This window comes from Pimephales promelas, chromosome 11 (assembly GCF_988280905.1).
Source record: "Pimephales promelas chromosome 11, fPimPro1.hap1.1, whole genome shotgun sequence".
In the NCBI taxonomy this organism is placed as follows: Eukaryota; Metazoa; Chordata; class Actinopteri; order Cypriniformes; family Leuciscidae; genus Pimephales; species Pimephales promelas.
Genome location: NC_142779.1, coordinates 35,172,309 through 35,193,278, shown reverse-complemented (window position 1 = coordinate 35,193,278; position 20,970 = coordinate 35,172,309). Strand labels below are relative to the sequence as shown.

At 38.2% G+C, this 20,970-nt stretch overlaps 2 protein-coding genes across 2 annotated transcripts in view; one reads left to right on the top strand and one right to left on the bottom strand.

Annotated features, from left to right (window-relative positions):
* Positions 1-7,334: 7,334 nt before the first annotated feature.
* dnaaf10 (dynein axonemal assembly factor 10) lies at positions 7,335-18,197 on the bottom strand. Its single transcript, XM_039690613.2, has 8 exons — positions 17,909-18,197; positions 16,061-16,161; positions 15,851-15,981; positions 14,234-14,335; positions 13,297-13,412; positions 10,774-10,908; positions 9,391-9,488; positions 7,335-7,660 (listed from the first exon to the last, which is right to left on the bottom strand). Exons 1-8 carry the CDS (start codon positions 18,092-18,094, stop codon positions 7,453-7,455), a joined length of 1,077 nt encoding a protein of 358 aa, XP_039546547.2. The 5' UTR covers positions 18,095-18,197; the 3' UTR covers positions 7,335-7,452.
* Positions 18,198-18,378: 181 nt separating this feature from the next.
* Positions 18,379-20,970, top strand: part of pno1 (partner of NOB1 homolog) — a 4,909-nt gene continuing 2,317 nt past the window's right edge. The window contains exons 1-3 of the mRNA XM_039690614.2: positions 18,379-18,676; positions 19,643-19,792; positions 20,776-20,859. Of these exons, the coding sequence (XP_039546548.1) occupies positions 18,476-18,676; positions 19,643-19,792; positions 20,776-20,859 (435 nt within the window). The 5' untranslated portion in view covers positions 18,379-18,475. The remainder of the gene's footprint in view (positions 18,677-19,642; positions 19,793-20,775; positions 20,860-20,970) is intronic.

Here is a 20,970-nt window from a genome sequence, read left to right as displayed (position 1 = left end):
CTAAAACTCTGGATTCTGATAGAGGGCCATGAGACTTACACCTGAGTGCAAAAATCGAGGCTCTAGCCCCTTCCAGAGCTGAGATATCGAAACTCAAAAATTCGGCCCGAAAAAAAAACGACAGTGGTACCCCTTACGTTTTTTTTTCGAGGGCGAAAAATTGAGTTTCTCCAATGTTCCCAAAACTCTGGATTCTGATAGAGGGCCATGAGACTTAGACCTGAGTGCAAAAATGGAGGCTCTAGCCCCTTCCAGAGCTGAGATATCGAAACTCAAAATTTCGACTCGAGAAAAAAACGACAGTGTTACCCCTTTCGTTTTTTTTCATTTTCGGGCGAAAAATTAAGTTTCTCCAATCGTCTCAAAACTCTGGATTCTGATAGAGGGCCATGAGACTTAGACCTGAGTGCAAAATTGGAGGCTCTAGCCCCTTCCAGAGCTGAGATATCGAAACTCAAAAATTCAGCCCGATAAAAAAAAACGACAGTGGTACCCCTTACGTGTTTTTTTTTTCGGGCGAAAAATTAAGTTTCTCCAATCTTCCCAAAACTCTGGATTCTGATAGAGGGCCATGAGACTTAGACCTGAGTGCAAAAATGGAGGCTCTAGCCCCTTCCAGAGCTGAGATATCGAAACTCAAAAATTCGGCCCGAAAAAAAAAACGACAGTGGTACCCCTTACGTTTTTTTTTTTTTTTCGAAAAAAATTAAGTTTCTCCAATCGTCCTAAAACTCTGGATTCTGATAGAGGGCCATGAGACTTACACCTGAGTGCAAAATTGGAGGCTCTAGCCCCTTCCAGAGCTGAGATATCGAAACTCAAAAATTCGGCTCGAAAAAAAAACGACAGTGGTACCCCTTACGTTTTTTTTTCGAGGGCGAAAAATTAAGTTTCTCCAATCTTCCCAAAACTATGGATTCTGATAGAGGGCCATGAGACTTAGACCTGAGTGCAAAAATGGAGGCTCTAGACCCTTCCAGAGTTGAGATATCGAAACTCAAAATTTCGACTCGAGAAAAAAACGACAGTGTTACCCCTTTCGTTTTTTTTCGTTTTCGGGCGAAAAATTAAGTTTCTCCAATCTTCCCAAAACTCTGGATTCTGATAGAGGGCCATGAGACTTAGACCTGAGTCCAAAAATGGAGGCTCTAGCCCCTTCCAGAGCTGAGATATGGAAACTCAAAAATTCGGCCCGAAAAAAAAAAACGACAGTGGTACCCCTCACGTTTTTTTTTTTTGGGGGCAAAAAATTAAGTTTCTCCAATCTTTCTAAAACTCTGGATTCTGATAGAGGGCCATGAGACTTACACCTGAGTGCAAAAATCGAGGCTCTAGCCCCTTCTAGAGCTGAGATATCGAAACTCAAAAATTCGGCCCGAAAAAAAAAACGACAGTGGTACCCCTTACGTGTTTTTTTTCGGGCGAAAAATTAAGTTTCTCCAATCTTCCCAAAACTCTGGATTCTGATAGAGGGCCATGAGACTTAGACCTGAGTGCAAAAATGGAGGCTCTAGCCCCTTCCAGAGCTGAGATATCGAAACTCAAAAATTCGGCCCGAAAAAAAAACGACAGTGGTACCCCTTACGTTTTTTTTTCGAGGGCGAAAAATTAAGTTTCGCAAAACTTCCCAAAACTCTGGATTCTGATAGAGGGCCATGAGACTTAGACCTGAGTGCAAAAATGGAGGCTCTAGACCCTTCCAGAGTTGAGATATCGAAACTCAAAATTTCGACTCGAGAAAAAAACGACAGTGTTACCCCTTTCGTTTTTTTCGTTTTCGGGCGAAAAATTAAGTTTCTCCAATCTTCCCAAAACTCTGGATTCTGATAGAGGGCCATGAGACTTAGACCTGAGTGCAAAAATGGAGGCTCTAGCCCCTTCCAGAGCTTAGATTTCGAAACTCAAAAATTCGGCCCGAAAAAAAAAAAAACGACAGTGGTACCCCTTACGTTTTTTTTTTTGGGCGAAAAATTAAGTTTCTCCAATCTTCCCAAAACTCTGGATTCTGATAGAGGGCCATGAGACTTAGACCTGAGTGCAAAAGTGGAGGCTCTAGCCCCTTCCAGAGCTGAGATATCGAAATTCAAAAATTCGGCCAGAAAAAAAAAACGACAGTGGTACCCCTTACGTTTTTTTTTTTTCAGGCAAAAAATTAAGTTTCTCCAATCTTCCTAAAACTCTGGATTCTGATAGAGGGCCATGAGACTTAGACCTGAGTGCAAAAATGAAGGCTCTAGTCCCTTCCAGAGCTGAGATATCGAAACTCAAAAATTCGGCCCGAAAAAAAAAAAAAAACGACAGTTGTACCCTTTACGTTTTTTTTTCGAGGGCGAAAAATTAAGTTTCTCCAATCTTCCCAAAACTCTGGATTCTGATAGAGGGCCATGAGACTTAGACCTGAGTGCAAAAATGGAGGCTCTAGCCCCTTCCAGAGCTGAGATATCGAAACTCAAAAATTCAGCCCGAAAAAAAAAACGACAGTGGTACCCCTTACGTTTTTTTTTCGAGGGCGAAAAATTAAGTTTCTCCAATCTTCCCAAAACTCTGGATTCTGATAGAGGGCCATGAGACTTAGACCTGAGTGCAAAAATGGAGGCTCTAGCCCTTTCCAGAGCTGAGATATCAAAACTCAAAAATTCGGCCCGAAAAAAAAAACGACAGTGGTACCCCTTACGTTTTTTTTTTTTTGGGCGAAAAATTAAGTTTCTCCAATCTTCCCAAAACTCTGGATTCTGATAGAGGGCCATGAGACTTAGACCTGAGTTCAAAAGTGGAGGCTCTAGCCCCTTCCAGAGCTGAGATATCGAAATTCAAAAATTCGGCCAGAAAAAAAAACGACAGTGGTACCCCTTACGTGTTTTTTTTTCGGGCAAAAAATTAAGTTTCTCCAATCTTCCTAAAACTCTGGATTCTGATAGAGGGCCTTGAGACTTACACTTGAGTGCAAAAATGGAGGCTCTAGCCCCTTCCAGAGCTGAGATATCGAAACTCAAAAATTCGGCCCGAAAAAAAAAACGACAGTGGTACCCCTTACGTTTTTTTTTCGAGGGCGAAAAATTAAGTTTCTCCAATCTTCCCAAAACTCTGCATTCTGATAGAGGACCATGAGACTTAGACCTGAGTGCAAAAATGGAGGCTCTAGCCCCTTCCAGAGCTGAGATATCGAAACTCAAAAATTCGGCCCGAAAAAAAACAGACAGTGGTACCCCTTTCGTTTTTTTTTCTGGCGAGAAATTAAGTTTCTCCAATCCTCTCAAAACTCTGGATTCTGATAGAGGGCCATGAGACTTAGACCTGAGTTCAAAAATGGAGGCTCTAGACCCTTCCAGAGCTGAGATATTGAAACTCAAAATTTCGACCCGAAATAAAAAACGACGTTGGTACCCCTTTCATTTTTTTTTTTCGGGCGAAAAATTACGTCTCTCTGATCTTCTCAAAACTCTGGATTCTGATAGAGGGCCATGAGACTTAGACCTGAGTGCAAAATTGGAGGCTCTAGACCCTTGCAGAGCTCAGATATTGAAAGTCAAATTTTCGACCCAAAAAAAAAAAACACAGTGGTACCCCTTTCGTTTTTTTTTTTTTTCAGGCGAAAAATTAAGTTTCTCCGATCTTCTCAAAACTCTGGATTCTGATAGAGGGCCATGAGACTTAGACCTGAGTGCAAAAATGGAGGCTCTAGCCCCTTCCAGAGCTGAGATATCGAAACTCAAAAATTCGGCCCGAAAAAAAACAGACAGTGGTACCCCTTTCGTTTTTTTTTCTGGCGAGAAATTAAGTTTCTCCAATCCTCTCAAAACTCTGGATTCTGATAGAGGACCATGAGACTTAGACCTGAGTGCAAAAATGGAGGCTCTAGCCCCTTCCAGAGCTGAGATATCGAAACTCAAAAATTCGGCCCGAAAAAAAACAGACAGTGGTACCCCTTTCGTTTTTTTTTCTGGCGAGAAATTAAGTTTCTCCAATCCTCTCAAAACTCTGGATTCTGATAGAGGGCCATGAGACTTAGACCTGAGTGCAAAAATGGAGGCTCTAGACCCTTCCAGAGCTCAGATATCGAAAGTCAAAATTTCGACCCGAAAAAAAAAAAACACAGTGGTACCCCTTTCGTTTTTTTTTTTCAGGTGAAAAATTAAGTTTCTCCGATCTTCTCAAAACTCTGGATTCTGATAGAGGGCCATGCGACTTAGACCTGAGTGCAACAATGGAGGCTCTAGACCAGGGGTCCCCAACTAAATTGGCAAGAGGTCCACTAAACCGATGAGCCCAGTAAACGAGGGTCCAGACATGCAAAATCACCCGGCAAATTAAGTTCTTTCATTTTATTAAATTGTAAACAAATTGACAAAATCTTTGACAATAAAATCTTTTTCTTTAAATGTATTCAACTGATTTTGTTGAAATTCATTTAAGTATTATTTAATTTTAGTGCAAATATTCAAATGTCAAACCTTTCAACATCAATAACAGCAACAGGAAGCATAATTTGTATTGGTGGATAATTTTCATTGAAAGTTGTGTGTCTTGTCTCGAAATGCCGCTTGATGTTTCCACTTATAACAACAGCAACAGACTCTGAACAAATAAGACACACGGGCCTCGTAGAGCTCGATGACGGCAAAAATGAACGCGTACACTTCAGTCCACTCATCTCGAAAGATTCCACTTTTCTAATTTTTGACAAAGCCATAATAATCAATTCACGAATATCCAACCCGATCTCACGACCAAGTCGTACGAATTTGACGAATGATTAAAAAGTGGCTAATTCGTAACAATTCATACGACCTCACTCGTACGAATTAATACGATTTTGCTAAATCGTACATATTTTACGAATTGGCCAATTCGTATGAATTCGTACGAATGACCTACCCCTTACCCCGCCCCTAAACCTAACCATCACGTGGGTTTAGACAAATTGTACGAATTAGTACGAGTGAGGTTGTACGAATTAGTACGAATTAGCCACTTTTTAATCATGCGTCGAATTCGTACGAATTGGTCGTGAGATAGTGTTGCAATATCATAGTAATGTGTGTACAAGCCAAAGTTTGTGATCTCTCCAGACCCCGGCTCTTGCAAAGGACCTGACACAGACATAGCTGCCCGCGCGCTCGCCTGTTCAAAAATTACTTTTGGTAAAAATTCTTTTTTTTCTTTTTTTTTTCTGAAACTTTTTAACAAAAATGTTTAGAGGTCCAGATAAAAAGGTATTGGGGTCCGGACCTGGACCCCGGTCCGCCAGTTGGGGACCCCTGCTCTAGACCCTTCCAGAGCTGAGATATCGAAACTCAAAATTTCGACCCGAAAAAAACCTGACAGTGGTACCCCTTTCGTTTTTTTTTCTGGCGAGAAATTAAGTTTCTCCAATCCTCTCAAAACTCTGGATTCTGATAGAGGGCCATGAGACTTAGACCTGAGTGCAAAAATGGAGGCTCTAGACCCTTCCAGAGCTCAGATATCGAAAGTGAAAATTTCGACCCGAAAAAAAAAAATCCCGACACTTTTGTTTTTTGTTTTTTTTTTTGGGTGAAAAATTAAGTTTCTGGATTCTGCTAGAGGGCCATGAGACTTAGACCTGAGTGCAAAAATGGAGGCTCTAGACCAGGGGTGGACAAACTACGGTTCGTGGGCCACATACAGCCCGTTAGGGTGTTCAATCCGGCCCATCGAGTATGTAAAATATTGTCTTAAAGATTGCATTCGGTGGCCGGGGGGCGTTGTTCAGCGATGTCTGTAGCGGGAGAGCGAGGGCGGAGCCGAGCGGTAAGCGGGCCGTGCTGACAGATTGTAGAGAGAGAGACTGGGAGCTCGTGCACGCGCTGTCGAGAGAGAGAAAACGCTGGGCTGCAAGCTGTATTCAGTGGAAAGAGTGTTGCTGCATTTGTGACCTGAGAAGCTGTATCCAGCGGGAAGAGTACTGTTGTGATTTATTTTTGAAATATTCTGAATTAACTGTGTGAGCGCGAGCAAGCTCTGTGGGGAGAGAAAGTAACTCAATAAAGTGCACGAGCCCCAGTATTCGCCATCGCCAACCCTGTGTCTCCTTCCATCACCCATTCACCGAACCAACATCCCTGTCACACATTCATTTTGCCTTACTCCTGAAATACTTGAATAAAGCAGATCATCATTCATTCAGAGCAGTTGTGGCTGTGCTGCGGTGTGTCACGTGATAAGCAATGACGCGTCACCATGGATATTGCATTGCAAAGCTCACGCTGCAGAGTCAGACCGTTACTCTGTAATTTGTCATATGCAATTTATAACTATTGGAAAGGAGAACGGTGTATTTTTGTGTATTTTTTCCCAGGAAACAGAAGAACGTTGGCACGATTGAATCATTGACATTTCAGCACTCCTTCAGACAGCGACTTAAGCGCAACAAGGCTCCTTATTAATGTTTTTTCCTTTTTTGGAAACTCACAGAGGAAAAAAATCAATGTTAGTAACCACTTGTACGCCTGATTAGTTTTCATTTGATTTTTTCATTTGATATTTAGTTTGCTTCCGGTTACCGACCTTTATCGCCCGGCTTTCGACAACGCTCCCGTCTCTGCCATGTACAGAAACCGGTTTTGTTCAATAAATGCTCTTATCTGCTTTTTGATTTTTACGTTTTATTGATCATATTTAAAATAAATTGGTAAATTTGTTTATTTTTATTTTATTTTTTCACAAATCCATGACGTTTGTGTATTAACTGCATTTTGATTACCATATGGAGTTTTAATAAAGTTGAATTAATGTAACCTTCTCTAATTTTTACTCTACTAAGTGTACACTCGCTGGTGTTTTGTTTCTAATTTACTGTTGGGCTCATTAAATAATACTAAGGATAAACAATATTTAAAAAGAACATAAATATATATAAAATTAAAATAAATTTAAAATTAAATAAAAAAATAACCCCAAAATATAACAATGCTAAATGGGGATATCTATATCATATAAATTAATATACCACATAAATTACGTGACTCACGTAAATGTGTTTGCTGGTATAATCTGCCACTGGGCCGGCCCTCTGTCAAATTTTAAAACCCAGTGTGGCCCTTGAGCCAAAAAGTTTGCCCACCCCTGGTCTATATAATATATTAGGTTCACCTTTAAGTTGAATTACTGTACGGGACCGTGGGGGAATCGATTGCGTCGTGATAAGTGGGCATTACAGAAGAGAAGAGAGGGAAAAAAAATATAAATGTTTTGAGTAATTACAAACGGATGAGTTGTTTTTGTTGTAAAAACTTTACCTTCACATTTTGTACAAGAACGCCTCTAAGCAGTAACAGCGACTTGACAACAAAGCACAGATAGAAGTAACACAAGTGTTTTCTTAAAAACAAATAACAACTTTATAATTGCACATTTGGACAATACATTCATGTGGCATGTAAACAGTCATCAAAAATATGGCAATTAGTTTGGGAACACTGGTAGAGAGTTAGGTCAGACTGTGTTGAGTTTGGTCACGATGAGCACTCGCACAGACTGGTCGAACGAAGAGGACACACAGAGACCCTGCTTGTCGGGGCTCCAGTCCAGACTGGAAATGGGTTGTGTGGACAGCGTGACGTTCTGAAGGAGATTCACGGTCCCGGCAACACCCATGTCTACTTCATCGGAGCCCTTCTTGGTCCTCTGGGCTGGATACTCACTGCAACAACAGAGAAGCACTGATGAATGAACAACGCCACACTGAAGAGTAATGATGAAGCAAGAGTAGGTATGGGGACCGAGAACCCTTACCGGTAAGTCATTGGGTGGACTAGCACAAGCTTCAGGACAAAGATACGGTTAAAGAAGTAGTTCACTTTTCAAAAAACTTTTGCTGATAATTTACTCACCCCCATGTCATCCAAGATGTCCATATCATTCTTTCTTCAGTCGAAAAGAAATTAAGGTTTAAGGTCCAAAAGACAGTTTCAGTGCAAACTGTTCAAAGGGCTTTAAACAACTCCAGACGATGAATAAGGGTCTTATCAAGCGAAACGATCGCTCATTTAATAAAAAAATAAAAAAATTCGTTATCACATTTTAATTCGTGATCGCATAAATTTTTGTATTTTTGTTAAATTTGCATTCGTGACTCTCCTGTTCAAACTCGTTTATCAAAATGAACGAATTTTTTCCCCGAGTCAATTCATTCATTTCATTTGTTGAATGAACCAAATGACACGAAAAAAGATTAGTTTTGATAAACGAGTTCGAACAGGAGAGTCACAAACGCGCATCACAGAACAGAGCAATGCGAGCATTTGAGCTTATAAAACTTAAACTGTGTTATTTATTTATTAAATGAGCGATCGTTTCGCTTGATAAGACCCTTATTCATCATCTGGAATCGTTTAAAGCCCTTTGAACTGTTTGCACTGAAACTGTCTTTTGGACCTTGAACCGTTTGGTTCCCATTGAAGTCCATTATATGGAGAAAATCCTGGAATGTTTTCATCAAAAACCTTCATTTCTTTTCGACTAAAGAAAGAATGACATGGACATCTTGGATGACATGGGGGTGAATAAATTATCAGCAAAAGTTTTTTCAAAAGTGAACTACTCCTTTAAGAATACTTGTGTTGTTTTATCTCTGTGTACTTCTGTGTTAATAGCGGATTAGAAACTGCTCCTTGTCATTTTCCGTCAATGAATAATGTCATGATATTGCTCAACATCCGAGAGATATCCATGCGCATAACTTGTTATAAAACCAAAATTTCAAATCCAATTATCAATTACTTCGTGTTCAATTCAATATGACTTAAAACCATCTCGAAGCGTTAGACTCTGTTTTCTGTCCTCGTGTGTATCGGATCCGTACAGCTCTTAAAGGGACAGCACTAATATTCCTGCCGTCTCTATAATAACACTAATCAAACACAAGACAGAGAAAACTCACTCGTTCTTGACGAAATAACTTCTGTAACTAACACTTGTAATGTATATTTTATAATGTGCAGTGTTATTTTACATTTAATCACAGTTTCTGTACCTGCAAATCTTAAAACACTATTTCAATCGAATCTTTGTTCAGTTGTATCTATTTGTGATTTCTAATTTTATATTTGTTCTTTTTTAACTACAGTGTTTACTAGTCTTTAATAATGCTTGAAATTGACATGAGTTAGTCCAGACTCTAGTTGTTCTACTATGGTGTTTTTAAAGCACAGGCAGACGCTCCATGTGTGAGTGAACTCCAGCCTGTTGATTTCTGTTCATGATATTCAGCTACAATTACATGTTTTGCAATAAGACTTCAAATAAATGTGAATGATATCTAAGGTTTTTTTACGTTTACCTTATAGGAATCGATTGACAGAATCAGTATTGATAACATTTAAACGATACACACAGTCTTTAGATGTTCAAAACATTAAAGAAATTCCTCACTATTTCCATAAGTGCAGATTCCCCGCTCCACCGGCCGACATGAAGATGTCCCGATTCTGAGGGAGATGCCGCACCTGCCAGACTGTAGACTTGTGAGCCTGAAATACAGAGCCTTAAGAGTCACATTTCTACAGTTGAGAGTGCAAAACAAAGATTTAGGAAGCACAAGTTTTAAAACGAATTAAAACGACAGAATTAAAACGATTCACCCATTACAAATGAAGGTAGAGAGAGAGAGAGGTCTTTTGGATTAAGACTGAATCATTTTTGTAGTAAAAACATCGGTTGTTACATGATCGATGTATAAGTGGGTTCCCGACAGTATTGCAGGAAAACATCATGTTTTGCATTTCACATGCATTCTGCTCACATACTATAGTATCAGAGTTTGTGAATACAGTGTAAACAGACTTTAGCCATGGAAATGTTATAAGCACATAAAGTGTTATCGGTTCTCGGTTTCATATGAGGATTGTAGGGCTGTCAAACGATTAATCGCGATTAATCGCATCCAAAATAAAAGTTTGTGTTTACATAATATATGTGGGTGCACTGTGTATAATTATTTTATATACAGTATATATATATAAATACACACACATGCTTGTATACATTTAAAAAAGATTTTCATTTATATACTGTATATAGATTTATATATAATTTATATTATATATAAAAATAAATATTTTATATAAATAATATTTTTTTTCTTAAATATACATGCATGTGTGTGTATTTATATATATAGAAAATAATTATACACAGTGCACCCACATATATTATGTAAACACAAACTTTTATATTGGATGTGATTAATCATTTGACAACTCAAACATAAAAAAATTGGTTAAACTTGAAGAAATTATGACAGAAATATATTACTATTGTATAGTCAAATGTACTTATACTATTATTATTATCATTATATTTCTTCCATCCATGTTTTAATTTATATTGTACAAATTCTGTTGCACAAAACCTTATTTGATAAAAAAATAAAAATGCAATGTTTTGTTGTAAATTAAATTGTTATATTTTGATTTCATTACATTTTAAAGGATTGATCAAATTGTTTCATTCATTTCATTTTTGATGAAATATTTGATTGAAATCACAAAACATTATTCAGAAAAAAACAAATAGAAACTGAAATTGATTTCATGGGGTTCTAAATATTGTGGCGTTTACTTGTACTCTCAATAAACATTTATTTACCATCACTGCCTAGTAAACGAATATCATATGATATGGAAAAATATATCATGATAATATTGTTGCCCAGTGCCAATTTATAGTAATTCCATGTTTCCTCCAGCGAGAAAGAGGCAAACACAATTTTCATCATCATTCAGAAAGATCAAACATCCTTTCAGTGAAACGAACCTTTTCGGACACTGAGGCGAAGCCCTTGGTGGGATGCTGGGTCCTCATGTCAAACACATGGAACTTGCCCTCTAGAGATGTTGCCACCAGTTTGTTCATGTTAATGTCTTTCCTGTCAAATTCAACAGAGCATACCTGTGAAAGAAATGAAAGTGAGTTTATCCATTATCCTGCATCTACACAAACTAGATTCCTCCCACTACACTGAAGACCGCTCTCGCCGGCGCTGATGATGGACACTTACTGACTCTTCATGAGCTTCACCATTCACGATAAACTGAGAATCACTTTTTTTTAAAGCTACACTGTGTGATTTTTACCCCCATCTAGTGGTGTAAAGGTATATGACCATCCAATGAATATTAGTTTCTGTTCCTCTCAATTCCGATTTCGTTTTAACTCCTACGGTGGCCAATGTAGTCCAAGATTAACATGTCTTCCAGTTCGATCTCGTCCATGAGTGTTAACTTACACGTAAATGCGAAAGGCGAAGCTTGAATTAACGGGTATGTCCCTCTTTGACTAACGTACTTTCAAGATGGAGGTCAATTAGAACCCCTTGCCCGTATGTATTTTCAATGGCATATTATACACCCACGAGAATACTTTATTACTTGAACAAAATAAATGTTCATTAATGAGCACATATATTTTTGAAAGAACTAAGTGTTTTTAGCTAAGAATAAACTAAAAGAGTTACACAGTGTAGCTTTAAATAGAGATCACAATTCTCCCTCGATTCTGAACAACTAAACAAAATAACATATCATTTACTACAGGTTCTGAGAGACAAAATGTTAGTATGTAAAATGTGTAATTCATCGAAATTAATAATTTTTGTTAAAAATCGGTTTGAGTGAAGGATTCAGTGACTACGTTTACATGCAGCCAATTTTCAGGTTTTGGTCAGGTTAAGGTCACTATTCGGGTTTCTGAAACATTAGGAATAAACCGTTTATATGCGTGAGCAGAGAGAGTTTCTCCTGTATACGTGGAATTGCAATATCCCGATGTAAACGGCGACGCGCGGTTAGCGTCAAGACGTACGGACAACCATTTTTGATTCTTCTTCCTGTATCCAAAGACAACAACAACAGCAGCACGCGGATAATGAATAGTTCGGGGCAGATAGTGATCGCCACACTCCAAAAGTATGCTGTGCTGTGTCTCGCCATGTTTACTTCCGGTATACAGCACGCGGATTTTTGTATGCGCCGAGAAGTTTCTCTACTCAAAAGACCAAGATTCCTTGTAAATAGAACATGCGCAGAACACAAATCACTATGGGGATATGCCGATACGCGTTTACATGAACAAAAATTCGGGTTAGAAAAGGGGTACCGCAGGTATAATATCCCGGTTTTTAAAATCCGAGATATGAGCATCTTCGTGTTTTTGCCGGTGTTTACATGACCGTTCGCGACCGGGTTATTGCTAACGGGTTGTTGGCTGCATGTAAACATAGTCAATGACTCACTCATAAAGACTTCACTTGTTTTATTACTGGATGAATCAGTGATTTTGAACAAATCTCTTGAATGAATGATTCAATGATAAATACGTTTTTAACAGTCACCCGTCGCCACCTACTGGTGTAACGATGTAACTGATACAATCTTTATTTCAAGCGTCAAGTTACTTTCAAAAGGTGATTTACTCTATTTTTATCACTTCTTTAGACATCAGTGTTTATATCCGAACTATGAACATTTATCCAAGTACTTCCGTGAATATATGAATGATTGTAAGAAATAATGATTCTGAAAGATTTTTAAATCATAAACTGGAACAATTTGGTTTGTGCTGGGAAAAATGGACCAAATATGCAACATCTCAAAGACCTGACTTTATTTTCTAGTTAATATACAGCAAACACAACTCTATGGTGTATGTATGGGCATATATTTGTATGTTTTTGATGTGAGGATACTATAGTATCTGATCGAAGTGTATGTTTATATGTAAAAAAAAGTAAATAAACAAAAAAGATTCTGGGTGGTTGGGAAAAAAGACTGTTTATGAAGTGGTTATAAATGTATTAAAATGATAAGTTTATAAATCTATTCACGACAACGGCACAGATCTGAGTGTTCCTGTGATGGAATTATTAAAGGTTTAATAGAGAGCCGAATCTCTGTCGTTTAGGAATCAGATTGTGTGTGTGTGTTTGAATAAAGATCACGATCTACTTTATATTCCCTGTCCATCTGACATTTATATGATTAATAACATTTAAATAATATCTTATGGTTACATCAAAGCCAGTCTGTTACATTTATGCTCTTCTAATGTATATAATAATTTCTTAACCACCGATGTAGTGTAAAATGTTCACTATAGCGTAAAGCGCTCACACAACGCGTTTATTTCAGATAAAGTGAATGATGAACATATTCATCAGATGGTGTGTTCACGTGACCGTAGCGGAAGTGTACACACACCGATGATCGGTCTGGTCTAAACACTCATGATCACGTGTTGTACACTCAATAATCTACACTGAACATGTCCTAGCACACTCACCCCATTTTTGATATTTGTCTCCCATCGTAAAGACATATTTCTAAGATCGAATAACTTGATGTCACCATTGTCATATCCAGCGCACACACAGCGGTCTTGATCGTTGAACGCGTGACCTTGAGATAAAACAAGGAAAGTGGCCATTAGTTTCATTTTCTATGCTTGAAATTCTGATACTAAAAAAGCACAGTTCTAACATATTTGATTAATATTGTACTTCAGAACTAGACAATGATAGAATCTGCCAGAACTGTCCTTATGAAACGGCCAATCAAGATGCTAACCCTGAAGCAAATCCTCGAGCAAGTTCAATTTTGGCCCAGTCGGAGGAAGAGTTCGTTTCGCACAGATCTGAAACGCCTAAGACTCACGCCGGTTTCACACTGCACAGGTTAGCAGAGCGCATTTTTTTCGGCCCCCATGTTAACAGATTAGATCATTCACACCGCAAGCAGATTAAGCTGAATTAAAGTGACAATGCATTGATCATGCCCAAAATACACAGCAGCTTTACCTAACAGCACACTGATGATATCTATTGTGTTTTAAACAGTCAATCAAATGACCTTTGATCAATTTAAAAAGAAAACAAATGTCCAGAAATAAACTTGTTGCCCAAACTACAAAAACAAAGATGAACCAAAAGTTATATAATATATGATTTAATAAAATCTTCTTCTTGACAAGTCTTTTCTCTTAAATGTAGCCCATTTGAAAATGAGATAAAGCAATGCCAACTTAGCCATTATAACGTAGGCTACTCTGTACACACACTGCCGGTGTGAAAGTAAAATGCGCGTGTCCTGCTTCCGCTCACCGAACGCACTGATCCTGCACTGCTAACGCATGCAGTGTGAAACCGGTGTGAGACTGAATTCAGCCTTTTCTGGGGGCGCTTCTAAACGCAGCCCAAATGAGGGCGCACAAAAATACCCACCGAAAGCCACTGTCCAGCAGTCTCTCTTGGCCTCCCCCTCCATCGGCTCCATGTTCACCACAGGTGTGTCTTTCTGCCGCGTGTCCCACACCTTCACTGTTCCTGTTCATCAAAACACACACTTTCAAATCCAACCACACTGAGAACAAACTGAGGCCTTGTCCACACTAAAACGCATCTTTTTCTCTTTGAAGACGGCGCTTTTATTAATGAAGACAAACCATTTTGAAAACACTCTCCAAAGGGGATACATTTTTAAACGCTGTTTTCGCGTTGCATATGGACTGAGGTATTTTGAAAAGATGACCTTAGTTTAGTCATGTGATGCGTATTGAACCTATAGATATTCATTGTTTATAATGGTATTGTGCCTGTTATGTGCTGTTCACTTCACACACTCTTCATATCACAGTCCTGACAGAATATTCCCTCACATCTGCTGTCCTGCGGTGAAACACGAGCAGTTTCAGAGCAAACATATCATGGTGAGTGTGTTTGAGCGTGACTTGGAAGCTTCAGTGAATGCGAGTTTCTAAATAAAAGGATCCAGCCAGAAGAATTTCCATCTGTATCATCTTAGTGAGGTTTTGTGAGGTTGTACACATGCGCTGTAGCGTTTTCAGCCGTTCAGGTGAACACGCTAGTGTGGACGGAGAGCATTTTTAAATGAAAGCGCCGTTTTCAAATGTATTCGGATTAATGTAGCCTTAAAGGTGTAGTTCACTTTTGAAAAAAAACTTTTGCTGATAATTTACTCACCCCCATGTCATCCAAGATGTCCATGTGTTTCTTTCTTCAGTCGAAAAGAAATTAAGGTTTTTGATGAACACATTCCAGGATTTTTCTCCATATAATGGACTTCAATGGGAACCAAACGGTTCAAGGTCTAAAAGACAGTTTAAGTGCAAACTGTTCAAAGGGCTTTAAATGATTCCAGACAATGAATCAAGCGAAACGATCGCTCATTTAATAAATAAATAACAAAGTTTAAGGTTTATAAGCTCAAATGCTCGCCTTGCTCTGTTCTGTGACGCACGTTCGTGACTCTCCTGTTCGAACTTGTTTATCAAAATGAACGAATCTTTTTCCGAGTCATTTGGTTCATTCAACGAACGAAACGAACAAATTGACTCAGAAAAAGGTTCATTCATTTTTGATGAGCGAGTTCGAACTGGAGAGTCACGAAGTGCATCGCGGTACAGAGCATTTGAGCTTTTAAAACTTTTTTTTTAAAATGAGTGATCATTTCGCTTGATAAGACCCTTATTCATCGTCTGGAATCAGCAAAAGTTTTTTGAAAAGTGAACTACTCCTTTAATGTGAGGACACCACCTCCAATTTCAATTATAATCCTGTAAAATACTTATATACTTTATCTCCACTTGTTGAAAATGTTGTTACACTTTATTTTGACAGTTCACTTTAGACATTATATCAACTACAAGTAACTTTGCAACTCCATGTCAACCACTAACTCTCATTAGAGTATTAATAGACTGTTAGGGTTAGTAGAAAAAGTTGACATGTAGTTGCAATGTCTGTTAAGCATCAAAATAAGTGTTCAGCAGATATTAAGCAGTAGTTTCAGAGTTGAATGTGTGTGTGATGATAAGTGACCGTCTCTGCTGCCGGTGAGGATCTCCGGGGCCCCGTCCCCGATGCCCAGTCCTCCCACTCCATCCACACCGTTGATGATCTCCTTGTGTGCTTTGACCGAGTACACCGGGGACTCCGGCGCTTCGAGGTTCCTGCAACGCAGGGGTTCAGTTTCACGTTTCGTTACTGTAACCGTCTCAGTCTGGATGCAGGAACACATTAAGATCCTACCAGACGTTGAGGTTTCCGTCGAAGTCTCCGGTGGCCAGATGCCTGTGCTGGAGAGACGAGGCTCCAAACGTGCCACACTTGATCGGCTTCGGCTTCTCGATCTGGAATAAGGTAAGTTTGAAATGGACACACACACACACGTTTACTTAGCTGTCTAAATGGGGACATTCCATATAGGGGTCGACCGATATGTGATTTTCAGGGCCGATGCCAATACAGATTATTACCGATCAAATAGACCGATAACCGATATTTTAAACCTATATATATATATATTATAGCCTATGTCTGGTGTAAAACTGCAAATTAATGTCAAAATTAAGATTAACAAAGGGTTTTGAAAAATACTCTCTTTATATGATTTTAAACACATCTTTGAATCAGAGAACTGTTATAATAATAATAACTTGTAAAAAAGTGCAGGGAGCACCCAGCAGCATTCTGTAAACATTTTGTAAAACTTAAAGACTCTATTTTAATGTTTAAATAAAATTTTAGTAATTTTAGTAATTTAAAATTTTAATAATTTCAATTTATTTACAGTTTAACAAAAATTTAATTTTTTGGGCTTTGTGAAAAACCAAACTTTTCAAAAATGAACGAATCTTTTTTCTTGTCATTTGGTTCATTCAACGAACGAAATGAACAAATTGACTCAGGAAAAGATTCATTAATTTTGATGAACGAGTTCGAACAGGAGAGTCACGAACGCGAATCAGTCGCATCACAGAACAGAAAAAGGCGAGCATTTGAGCTTATAAAACTTAAACTTTGTTTTTGTTTTTTTTAAATGAGCGATCGTTTCACTTGATAAGACCCTTATTCATCGTCTGGAATTGTTTAAAGCCCTTTGAAAAGTTTGCACTGAAACTGTCTTTTGGACCTTGAACCGTTTGGTTCCCATTGAAGTCCATTATATGGAGAAAATCCTGGAATGTTTTCATTAAAAACCTTCATTTCTTTTCCACTGAAGAAAGAAAGACATGGACATCTTGGATGACATGGGGGTGAGTAAATTCTCAGCAAAAGTTTTTTCAAAAGTGAACTACTCCTTTAACATCGGCACCGATAATCGGCCAGGCCGATAATCGGTCAACCCCTAATTCCATAGGCGTGATGGTGTTTATACTGTAAAACTGTATATTATCTCTCCTTACACTAACCCGACCCCTAAACCTACCCATCACACACACACACACACACACACACAAATGTCTGTATTCTTTCATTTTCCAAAAAAAAAAAAAAAAAAGATGTACAAAAACCTGATTTACAAATGAGGACAATCCATAAAGGAAGTTTTTTTTTTTGGAGATTTTGGTGACTTCTGGGTAAAAATTTGTCCCCAAAATATAGTTAAGTAGGTACACACACACACACACACACTACATTGGTAAGTTACCAGTTATCTTATTGTACGGGTAGGTTAAGGGGGTGTTATTTTGCACACACAAAAAAAAGATTTAACTGTTAGTTATAGCACAGTAGTTACATTTGCTAACCTTTTATAACTTTATTTTTTTTTCGCAGGTTATCCTTTTAAAAATAGACACATCTTAAGTATTAATTCCAAAGAGTTAATGAATTACAAACATTTAAGTAGCATGTTCACGTCTACGCTGAAAAGAGGACGAGAGTAAACTGGCTAAATCTGATATTTTAAAAGTCGTTAAGAGATCGCGGTGCAAACAAACCGCGTCCCGTTGCCATGACAACCACGCGACACGAGCCTTCTAGAAAGGCGCTCATCTTCCTACGCGGGTAGTGAACCTGAATCAGTCTTCATTCGTCTGAGGTAAAGTTAAACAGCTCAAACCTCAAACAGGTCAAAAGTTAAACAGCTCAAACCTCTTTGACCAGCTTCAGTTCCCCGTGCTGGAGCTCGTAGATCTGCATCACTCCGGTTCCTCTGGCGAAGTTTCCCATACACACAAACTTTGCGCTGCAGGGAATCCATCTGCTCTCAAACACCGTGTAGTTCAAACTCTTCTGGATGTGTGCGATGATCTGGGGCTTCTCTAGGGCTGCTGACATGGTGCTTTCACTGTCAATTAAACACGAAAACACTACCAGTTTGAGCAGAAGACACGCGATGTCAGTTGTGTTGCTCGATCAGTGCGTTTAAGGACCCTCCCACACAACACATAGCTGACCTATTTATAGCCTGATCAAAATGAACGGTAAATCTTCATAAAACGAATAGACTATAACAATCGACTATTTAATCTTTTGCTTTAAAGTAACAGTTTATACAAGTTTGGTAGCTAATAGGGAATGTATGATTATTTTAATACGCTAAGGTCGCATTTGGCACGGCTAGGGCAGCAATGAGGTCCTTTAAGTGTAACATGGCAAACGCCACATGTTCGTGGTAAACATCTCTGTTGAAGTGCGTTTTTAAAACCTCGTTTCACGATGGAGTCTGTAGATAACACGACAGCGGAGGTGACTTCTACTGTTATGGACTGTGATGGAAACACAGACGCGTTTCAGAAAGTGAAGTCGAAGAAGAGTCATAAACGCAAGCGAGCCTCGTCTGAAGTGAACATGCAGGAGGAGGATTCAGTGGCGGCCAAGAGACCGCAGTTCCCGGCCTTATCTGGAGACCAGCTCAAGGTATGGACCGTGTCCAGCACTGTAAACACCGTCTTATTGATTCTAAACTCTGGGAATTGTGACACGATGTATCTGTATTTGACCAGTGAACAAACGAATCGTTTGAGTCGGATCTTTTTAATGAAGTGATCGAACGATTGAATCGGTTCTCGACCCAATAACTGGTTCAGTTTGCCCACTCTCCTCAGACAATCAAAGTCACACAATTATGAGATAAAAGAGCAAAATTACGACTTTCTGATTTATGTCTAAATTCCTTAATTAATGGCACAATTTCAGCAGTCTTAATTTCCAAACCAGTAAGACTATCATTAATTTTAGGAACACAAATGAAGATCTATTTATTCATTTAATCTGAGCCAGTTCTGCACACCCTATGATCGCCTCAAAAAGTTAAAGGGATAGTTTTGTAAATAAAAATTAAGACAGAAATAGTCGAAATTGTGAGTCAAATTTATGAGCTGAAAAGTCCAATGTCATAATAATTAAAGGGATAGTTCACCTAAAAATGAAACTTCTGTCATCATTTACTCGCCCTGATGTTGTTCTAAACACAAAAGATATTAATGAAAAGATTAATGAAATCTGAGAGCTTTCTCATAAAGTTCATAAAGACATTGTAAAACTAATCCTTATGAATGGAATGGTTTAGTCCAAATTTTTTTAATAGATTTGGTCACTTTCAGGGATGTGTCGTGCGGTCAGTGTAGGCAGGGCTCACCAACGGACATGTTGACGTTACATTTATTAATTCACCACATTATTAATTGTATTTATTTTATTCCAAATACTAATTTTTGAGAACATGAGAATAAATACATTTTTGGGTGAACTAAAACATTAAATATGACAGACTTTTCATCTCATAAATATGACAGTTTTTACTCTTTCTGATTTTAATTATTATGTGTAAGAAATGTGGTTCGGTCTGCTTCTCAATCTGAAGCGTGTTGTTGTGTGTTTCAGGGAGGTTTGGATGAGATGCGTAAAGTGTCTGTTCCCGCTCACCGATACACACCTCTGAAAGAGAACTGGATGAAGATCTACACACCCATCGTGGAGAACCTTCTGCTTCAAGTGCGGTTCAATCTCAGGACAAGACACGTCGAGATTAAAGTGAGTGATGACGATTAGCGTTAGCTATCAGTAATGTTTTAATTGAGAATCGTCAGCTTAATTGTTTAGTTCACTTTAAGATGAAAATTCACTCACCCTGGTGTTGTTGTCGCCCCTTCTGTCTTCTTTGGACCACAAAATGAGAATAATAATAAAATTGTACGTTTAGTTTTTTTTTTTTTTTGCTTAATTGGAATAGTACGGAACTTGGTAAAGGTTTTGGCACTTGCTGTGTGAACAAAAAATAATAATGCGCATGATTGGAACAGGTTAATGTCCTGAAATAGTCACACATGTGCTCTAAATGAGCGCATTGGAAATGAATGGGAGGCATATTCTTGTTTATGTTTATGCATTTGATTTTTTTGCCATTTTGGTTTTTTTTAAAAAATAGTATTTTTGTGCTTTTTACAATACATAAAGTTACAGAATTTTACGTTTATTGTTAAGTTAACCTTTTCACTTAATCTATAATCTAGCAAGTGTCGTCTTTGAAAAGAGATCTAACGTCAGTCTGTGCTTTAAAGCCTTCAAGATTTACCACACTTTAATTTGGACATTTTATTTTCTATGCTTAAAAAGTGAATAAATGGATTATAAATACAGTGTAAATATTTAGTACCATAAAATCCCCTAAAAATATAATATATATATATATATATATATATAAAACATTATTGAACTAAAATATAGTGCAATCAGCAAAGAGCATCAGAGGGTTAATAAAAGGTGCAGAAGTGTCGACGTTACACACGTGGCTGTTCCCTGCCATTATATGGACGAGTGTGTGCAGGACGTTATTTTAAATTATTCTCGTTTTGTGGTGCGATAAAGAAAGAAGGGCGACAACACCAGGGTGAGTAAATTATGACTTGTTTTTCATTTTAGGCTGAACTATCCTTAAAAAAAATGTAAAATGCTTGGAAATGAAACACGTTTGCTGTCAGATACGCTGTAAAACACCCAGTGCTCTTGTTTTCCAGACGTGTAAAGAGACTCAAGACATCAGTTCTCTGACCAGAGCTGCAGACTTCGTCAAAGCGTTCGTTCTGGGCTTTCAGGTGGAGGTGAGCGAGTGTTTACTGAGATGTTCAATCACATCCAACATGAGTTTGTGTTTACATAATGAATGTGTGTACTGTGTATCATTATTTTGTAGTATGCCATTGTTGTTGTTC

What these genes read in the sequence shown, in the direction of transcription:
- dnaaf10 (XM_039690613.2), bottom strand. Translation starts at nt 18,094, where the DNA reads ATGTCAGCAGCCCTAGAGAAGCCCCAGATCATCGCACACATCCAGAAG. An exon ending in AACTGAAGCTGGTCAAAGAG is followed by an intron (nt 16,162 to 17,908) that starts GTTTGAGCTGTT and finishes ACCTTATTCCAG; the next exon opens with ATCGAGAAGCCGAAGCCGAT. An exon ending in GACGGAAACCTCAACGTCTG is followed by an intron (nt 15,982 to 16,060) that starts GTAGGATCTTAA and finishes CCTGCGTTGCAG; the next exon opens with GAACCTCGAAGCGCCGGAGT.